The 9142-nt window shown below is 42.8% G+C and overlaps 1 protein-coding gene across 1 annotated transcript in view; it reads left to right on the forward strand.

The window, feature by feature from the left end:
* Positions 1 to 6559, forward strand: part of C1H2orf78 (chromosome 1 C2orf78 homolog) — a 14777-nt gene extending 8218 nt beyond the window's left edge. Inside the window, exons 3-4 of the mRNA XM_068967249.1 lie at positions 2659 to 3417; positions 4644 to 6559. Of these exons, the coding sequence (XP_068823350.1) occupies positions 2659 to 3417; positions 4644 to 6559 (2675 nt within the window). The remainder of the gene's footprint in view (positions 1 to 2658; positions 3418 to 4643) is intronic.
* The last annotated feature ends 2583 nt before the right edge of the window (positions 6560 to 9142 follow it).

Raw genomic sequence — 9142 nt, forward strand, 5'->3', positions numbered from 1 at the left:
GAGACTTCTCAAGAGTGTTTCAACAGAAACAGAGAAACGCCTGGTGGTGTAGAAAATTAGCAATATATACTGAGTTGTTTTGCCCATAATGGTCACCCTCAGTTAATATTTCAGTCTTAGTGTTTTAAATTTAGTGCTGCTCAAGAAGTAATATTCACTTGTTTTTGGAGTTTTCTACCAAAATGAGTTGAAAAGAGAAAACAGGGAGAAAGGATGGAGAGCACTGGGCTAATGGGAGGCGTGTAGTCAAACATAAGGAAGTTTAGGACTGTCTTCATCAGCAGAGGCCAATGGGAACCAAGAGGAAGGAGCAAATACAAGAATGAGGAGAGAAAGCAAGGAGGAGGTCTCAGGAAAACAGTAGTTTGGGATGGAATGTTGACAGGATCCAAAGATTTTAAATTAAAGCAGAAACAGCACAGAGAACAATCTGCTTAGAGCAGGGCAAAATACCATTGATTTTTACAAATGCTTCTATTAATAGACTAGGAAGGAAAGTAAGGCCAGAATAAGGTATCACCAGGAAAAACTGCTTATCAGAAAAGTCATACTCAGTATTTTTCTTTTATTGCCTCTCTCAACACAGATGGCACTTGACAATTTTGAATATAAATATTTTAGAAATATGTTTTAGAAATGACACTTCCTATAAACAAGAAACAAAAGTGATTATCTAGGGGGCTGATTTTCAGTGTTTCATTCATTCTGACTTTGAAACTATTAGACATTCTACTAATTAAAAATAACATTTTAAAATGACATTTTCTAACTTAAATCAGAAGGACTAATTCTTTTGTATGATAGCAGGTTCTAAGACAAGGTTGCTTTTCATCTTTACAATTATTTCCTTCCTAACACAGAGAGCACGTTGATCAACAGCCATCATCCATTTTTACAGCTTGGCTACCTAAGAAGAAAAAGAAAAAGGCAAACTCTGTATCTCTAATTCCACATATAGGGAATTCCCTGGTGGTCCAGTGGTTAGGACTTGGTGCTTTCACTGCCAGACTGCACAGTGCTGCTAGGGGGAAAAAAAAATTCTGCATTTATCTAAAATATTGTTGTGGAGTCCTTTGGATTTTCCTACATTTAAAATCTTTTTAAACTGGATATTAGCGAAGATGGTTCTTTCAGGTTTTGGAATATCATCCTTCTGGATGTTGAAGATGATTATAATCTAAGTTCTAGGATAAATATGAAAACCATCTTGATACTTTTTAAGTTTTCCTTTCTGCTTGTGACATAGTTATATTCATTGAAATATATATTTTTACTAGACTTAGTACCTGTTACTTGCTGCATAAAACTATGAATGAGCCCAATAATGAAATTCTTTTATACATTATTTTATTGTCTACTTTGTACTGTTTTTTTTTTTACTGAAATAATTGTCTACATATACTGGGCTACCTATACATTCACATTTATTGCATTCTGTAGCTTGCTCTGCATTTTTTACAGATATATCTTCTCTGCCAGTATGTATTGGCTAGGAATTAATTCAAAGTCACCTTTTTGTGTCTTTTCATTAATAGTATTTACCGAGATAAAGTGAGCAATATTCACTCATAATATTGTATATATGATACAGAACTTCATTTATCATGAAACTTATTATGATTTGACACTTGCCACATACTGAAGTTTTCATATCTATATTATACATATACATTAACTAATATGTTTTTCATGACTTTTCTATGTCTTTCTAGAACTTATTAAATCTTCCTCCATATGAATCATATGTAATGTATCATTTATTCATGTATTATTATTTATTATGTAATGTATTAATGATTCATGTTTACTTATTACTGCTATTATTATTTTTGTTGTGATAACCACTCTATAGATAAGTATCCTGAAACTCAGAGAGTTAAATAACTTTTTTCATTCAAAAGGCAGTTCAGAAATTCACTTTCAGATAATCATTCTGAGGTGGGATGAGAAGTCCGGCTTGAAGAGGGTAAAGATGACCCTTTAAATTCATCAGTGGACTCTAGGTAACAGTGAGGGAAATGTGCAAGCAAAGTGAGACACTAAAGTTTACAATAGTAATAGCTCTACCATTTCCAAATGGACAAAATAATGCCTACATTATAAGTTGAATTTCTCCTGGTTTCTGGCCGTATCATGCTCAGATCGGCATCCTGGCAAGCAAGTCAGGATACTTAGATTCTGAAACCTGGTAATGATACTAACATAACGAGAGAACTTGAACAAGTCAGTCTGAACTCTCTTAGCCTCAGTTTCCTTACTCATGAAATGAAACTATAAGAACAGAAGTTCTCTAAGGACCTCCTAGTTCTAAAATGCTTCAGTTCTAAGAAACAGCATGCAAGTCAATACTAGTGCAGGCTTAAGGGAAAGATAGGGCAGGAAGAAGGATATTTCCTGCCTGGAGAACAATGTCTGAATCATATCACTTGGGTCTTCTGCACAATGTATGCCCAAGACGGGGGCACAGGTAGTCAACATAATGAAGTGTCAAACTGCTCCAACCCTTACAGCCATCATAACTGGCTGATTTTTGGTTTCTCAGGAAGTATTGATATTAGAGGCATTGGATAGCAAGAACCTTAAGATAATGCTGTTTCTCAAACACAGTGAGAATTTATCAATCTCACTCATCTTTTTCTTACCCTCTTGTTCTTACAGAAAATTTCCAAAATCCATCTGTACCTGGAACCCAGAATTCTCTGCAGCTCTCTCTCCCTGCGGTGAGCAATGCAGCTTCCCTCACAGAAAGTGCCTGCAACTTCTCCAGGGTCTCTGCTCCAGCCCTCAGTTCAGCATGGCTATTTCCAGCAGGCTCTGACACCTCTTTCCAGCCACTCATGGGTAGTGCCTACCTTTACCAACATTCCAGCACAACTATGTTATCTGGAGTCACTGGCCAGAGCCAGCTCTCCACTTCAGCTGCTTCCTGTCTGGGTATTTTTGAGTGGGACATCACAGGAAGCACTGAAAGGAAGTCTTCTTCACTTGGAGACTTCACTGTGACAGCCATTGACCAAGACACAGCTGTTTCCTCCATGTCTATGGCAGCCCAGTATGACAAAACATTAGACATCAATAGCATGGTCCCTCTACATCCATCTCTTTCTGCCAGCCTTGTTCAGGGAACACCATCTCAGATTCCAAATCAGGGACACAGCCTGTCACTTCCCCACCAGGGAGGAGGCCAGGTGTATTACTATCACCAAGGCACACTGGGGCCTTTACTATCTGAAGAACTTGGCCCCTGCCTGCGGTCCTATAGCTCTGTGTCGTATGCAAGAAGCAGGACCTCTGCCCAACCAAAAATGGTCATGGTACTAAAGGAGATTCAGCCCACAAATATCCTACCACCAGCTTCTACCTCTGGAATCTACTACCCTGTGTCTGCTCAGCCCATCACAGACACAGGTTGTCAAGGTGAGTACAAACAGCAAGAAAGTAGAATGAGCTCAGCATTCAAAAAATGGGGTCAAATCTACAGCTGGGAAGTGGCGTATAGACAGATAGAATTTAGATCCTGGGACTTTAATAACCACTACCTTTGCTCAGTGCTCTCTGTTTTTAGACTGTATATGAGAACATCTAATGCAGGTGGAAGGTTGCACACTGTAAAGGTCATTTATGCTACATGTAAGAGAACCATAATTCAGTCCAGTTGCTCAGTTGTGTCCGACTCTTTGCGACCCCATGGACTGCAGCACACCAGGCCTCCCTGTCCATCACCAGCTCCTGGAGCTCACTCAAACTCATGTCCATTGGTCGGTGATGCCATCCAGCCATCTCATCCTCTGTCATCCCCTTCTCCTCCTGCCCTCAATCTTTCCCAGCATCAGGGTCTTTTCAAATGAGTCAGCTCTTTGCATCAGGTGGCCAAAGTATTGGAGCTTCAGCTTCAACATTAGTCCTTCCAATGAATATTCAGGACTGATTTCCTTTAGGATGGACTGGTTGGATCTCCTTGCAGTTCAAGGGACTCTAGAGAGTCTTCTCCAACACCACAAGCACGTACCCAAAGGTACCACGTTTTTCACTGCTCTAGTTGATCAGTCTCCCCACTGTACTACCATGCTGTGTCACCCCCTTCCCTGATCTATTGCTATAGTCTTCTTGGGAGGTGTTTCAGAACTCTTATTATGATAGTGCCAGTTTAACTGTCCCTCACTTCCTTACTTTACACCAAGATTTAAACCCTTGTGGTCTGAGATCCTGTCCGGAGCAGGCAGGCTGAAGATTCTTTGTTTATATATTTTATCAGGAAGAGCTCTACTCCCTCTCATAATTCATGGTGTGAAGCGTTTTTACTCTCTCAGGAAAGCGGGGAGAATTGAAAGGACTCTACATGAGAATGCTAGGCTTTGTAAGACATGCTATATTTTTAAAATACGACTCATTTTAATTTGGCTTATAAGATCCCTATGGAATACAAAGAAAGCCAAAAATCAGTGACATCAAATGATCACCAGTAAGAATTAGAACAGTCACCTCTTAGCTCCTAGCATAAGACAGTGTCCACTGTCCTTAAAACTAGGTAGTAGAAATGCTTTGCCCACCATTGAAAGGTACATGATTACTGTGCTGGTGTCTGGGGGTGGAGGGAGCATCTCAATCACCAGGGACTGACTTCTTCCTTGATTCCTCTGTAGTGATGGAGACTTCCCTGAGGATGGAAAATTCACTGGGATCGCAACCTCCAAGCCAGACATTTTGTCTGTCAGAAACTTCAAAATTCCCTAGGTCCTGCATTAGCAGAAATATCCAGATACTTGAGAGTAATCCACCACTTGAACTTGGGGACATTTCAATGATAGCTCCAGTCCAGAGTGCCAGTAATCTCCTGGCACTGCCTCCAGTTCCAAGCCAGGAACAAACAGAGAATAAGAATTTGGATGATATTAAAACTAAGTTTTCAAAGCCTCTGGATGATGCTTACCAGATCCCAATAGAAAACCAAGAACCTCCACTAGTCCCTTTAGAAATCTCTGATATTCACGAGCTCCTGGCCAGCATTGATCCCCTCAGCCAAGAAGAGCAACTTGTTTCTGAAAATGTGAATCTGGGAAAGAATAGCCTGAGTTTTGAGGACTTAGGGACACTTGAAAATGGGTTTGAATCCAGCAGTGGCTTTGCAGACATTGCTACACTGGTAGAGGATATTCACCTTCCCCAGTTCTTTCATTCTTTGAAAGACCTTGATCAATCTGAAGCTCCAAAGTTGAGCATAGCCAAAGATACCAGTGCTGTTAAGGTGAATCAGGTGCAGGAAAAGCCAAATGTCATAAAGGCGCCCTCTGATCAACCCAGGAAGAACAAACATAAAGCCTCTGAGTCTGTCAGTGATGCTCCCAAGGCCAAAATCCAGCCAAAGAACCCAGAGTGCCTGTTAGGGGGAGAAGTGATTATATGCAATGCTGCAGTCAGTGACAAGGCTCCTGTGAACACAGCCAGACAGCCGAACAGCAAAGCTCAGAAAGCTGCATCGGGCAGGATCAACAAAACTAAGAGCCACGGGCAGGAAAAGACCAAGAGAACCAGAAAAAACAAGAAGGCTGAAGAGAATAAGCCATCAGGGAACAAAGTCAAGGCAGAGCAAAAGCCAAGCATTCCCAAGATGAAGCGAAAGAAAAATCAACCTGACTTTAGCCAAGAGAACTTTAAAAAGCCTCGAAGCTGCCTAGGCATGCACATGCTGGAGTCTGTGCAGGTTTTTCATGCACTGGGGAAGAAGAGTGATAAGAAAACTGGACTCAATTCCTCTCGGGTCCTGGGAAATTCAAGCAACCCTAAAGACCCCCAGCCATCCCCTGCTATCAAGTCATGGCTCAATACCCCATGTGAGGGTAAAGGTCCTGAGAAAACTCAAGTCAAAGCCCAGAAACCAGATGACAGTGCTGCAAAAGAGAGTCTATCTCCTTCGCAGTATGAGCTGCCTCCTCCTGGGAAGGTCAAGTTAATACCTTTGCCTTTTCCTACCTTGGACAAGCCTCAGGCTCGACCTGTTCCTCGGAGGCCACAGTCTCTGGCCTCACATCGGCCTGCTGTGGCTTATCCTGCCTGCCCTGGTTCTACTAACTCAGCTCAACCTGCTGCAGTCAATGCATCCCGGCCAGCTCCTGCATCTTTGCCAGGTCCTGTCAAACCAGCTCAGACAACTGTGACCAATCCAACCCGACCGGGTTTGACCAAACCTATCCAGCCTAGCGTCCCTCAGCCTGCAGCTCCTCGGCCTGTACCCTACAGAACTTCATCTTGCACTTCTCTCCAGCGGGAGTCTGTACCCCCTGCTGTGACCAAGCACCAGTCCCCACCCAAGCCTCAGACCCAATTTCTACTCCAAGACTTCCGCTTCCAACCCATTCCTTGGAGGAAACCCAATGTTCCTGAGCCCGTCATGTCAAAGCCGATCACAAAAGAGCAGCGGCCAGAGCGGGAGGCCATGAAGAGGCAGGCTCAACTAGAGCGTGAGAATGCTGCTAAATACACCTCTTTGGGGAAGGTGCAATATTTCATTGAGAGGGAAAAAGAGATGGAAATTGCTCAATACTATGGGTATGCCATGTAAGAGCTGCTAGGATTGTTGGTGCCACCTGGGGTACCAGTTGTTTTTCCATATATAAATAGATATAAATTTCTCTATTTATTCTGATATATTTTAAAACTTAAAACTGAACAAATATAATAGAGTTAGTAGACAAATAATAAAAAGACTTTTGAATTTGAGATGATGTTAACTGTGCCTTTTTTTTCTTTTTGGTTGGGGCAGGAATCAAAGTCTGCACAGGAAAGGAAGGACTGAATGTTGAATGAGAGAAGGAGGGAAAAGGTGTGAAACCTGAGGAAAGAGGAAGGAACTTGGCCCAGGGCTAGGAAGGCCAAGAGTTTTTATGGCTTTATAAAAGGAAGCAGGAGTGGGGGAAATGGTAGAAGTAAAATGTAGGATCTGAGGTTAGGGTTGAAAGAACAAAATTTGAGTAGAGTTGAAGATAACAGAAGATGAGTCTACTTTGACAAGGAGAGACTGAAAAAGTGTCTCCCTGAGATTGGCCTTATGTCTCACCACCACCAGACAGGTATTTCAAGAGGTTCAGGACACCCCTCTGAAAGGTCTGCGTTACCTAAGTGTGAGGACAGAAGGGAACTGGGAAGTCTACCAGGTGAGTGGCAAGGGCTCAGCGTCATCTTGGCAGCTGACAAGCGGGCAGGGGCCAAGGGAACTGCTGCAGCAGGAGGCTCAGGAACAGGGCCTGGGATAGAAAGCACCATTTACTCAACACCTAGGCACCAGGGCAGCAATACACTGTTGAGTGAACCCTGGCAACAACAGGCAAGGCCAGTACTCCTGTGCCCCTGCACTTAGTGAGGTTCAGCAACGGGCTGAGGTCACATCGCAGGTGGAGGGACAAGGCCTCAATCTGAGGCCCAAAGGCCCCTCAAAGTTCTCAGTATTTGGAAGTTCCGGTAGGCTGCCAACCTGGCTTTTAGAGCATAGCAACTGGAGGTTTCTGGTAGAAGAGATCAAACTTCTGCAGGGGCCGAAACGTTAACTTGAGGGGCTTCCTCCATTGACCCGTGCGCGTGCTGCCTTCTCTAAATAACGCCATCAAATCATCGCCATCAACTGAAGCGCACGAGAAAAATCCTCTGCAAGTGTCCATTTTCAACAGGGAGAGCGGTAGGCACATGCGCAGTAGGTCGCTGCTCCCGCAGCCACAGGTTGCAGGTATCCTGCAGTCCAGAGGTTCCTTGGGAGGCAGCTCAAGGGAGTGAAGATGAGGAGGTGGGGCGGCAGGGGTGGAGGGTGAGTAGTGAGTAGTAGGGCGTGGCAGAGCCGGTGGCTGGGGTTAATTCGGGCCAGGGGTTGGGGGGAGTGGCAGAGGGTGGGCCTGAAAAGGAGGGAGAGATGGAAGCAGAGGATAGTGACTATAGGAAAATTGGCAGTTTTCATTTGTAAATTATTTTATTGAGATATGATTCACACATCTTAAAATTCGCCTTCTGAAACTCCAACTTCAGTGCCGTTTAGAACACTCACAAGCCTATGCATGCAATCATCACCATTTTCATCACCCCGAAAAGAAACCCCCTTAACCATCAGCAGGCCCTCCTCATCCCCTCCTCCTTCAGCCCCTGCAATTTACTTTGTGTCTCTATGGTTTTGCCCTTTTCTGGACACTGCATGTATATGAAATAATGTAAATGAGACCGATGTGTCTGGCTTCTCTCAGTGTAATGTTTTCAAGTTCATCCATATTGTAGCTTGTGTCAGTGTGTCATTCCTTTTTAAGACTGTGTAATCCAACATAAAAATCCTTTCATCCATTGGTGAACATTTGGGTGGTTTCCACAAATAATTTCCATTTATCGAGAGTTTATCTTGTGCCAGGCAGTACCAGGATAAGTTATGGACCCTATTTTACAGATACAGAGGTTTGGAGAGTGGGAAGAATTTGCCCAAGATTAAGAGCTAGCAATTGGGGGAGCTGGGGTTAGAACTCAGGCAAACTTCACACGACAAAACGTTTGAAAATGTACACAACGTATTCAATGTAAATTCACCCTATTCTCTAAGTTCTGCAGCCACACATTTCCCTCCTCAGAGATTTGCTTCCAGAGAAATATTTATACCCCAACATGTATATATCACAATTTATTGACTAATCTGTCTCGCAGGTTTGAGATGTCACCTTTACGGTAAAATAGATTCTTCTACATATTACTCTTGATAGATTGTCTTCTTTTTTGCCTTTTTAAAATATTTCCCATTTCTCTAGAATTCTTTGCATCTTATTTTAAAAACTGTTCTCCTTTTTTGGGTTTCTTGGTAACTCAGTGGTAAAGAATATGCCTGCCAGAGCAGGAGACATGGGTTTGATCCCTGGTCCAGGAGGATCCCTCAGGCTATGAAGCAGCTAAGCCCATGTGCCCTAACTATTGAGCCTGTACTCTACAACGAGAGAAGCCACCACAGTGAGAAGCCTGCACCCTGCACCAAAAAGTTAGACCCGGCTTACCACAACTAAAGAACAGCTCGTGCAGCAACAATAAACAAATAAATCAAATTATAAAATTTTTCTCCTTTTCTTGTTTCTATTAAGACATTATATACACTTGTATTATTTTAAACAGACTTCATTTATGAATTTAT

The sequence above is a fragment of the Capricornis sumatraensis genome, chromosome 1, assembly GCF_032405125.1.
Source record: "Capricornis sumatraensis isolate serow.1 chromosome 1, serow.2, whole genome shotgun sequence".
Lineage (NCBI taxonomy): Eukaryota > Metazoa > Chordata > Mammalia > Artiodactyla > Bovidae > Capricornis > Capricornis sumatraensis.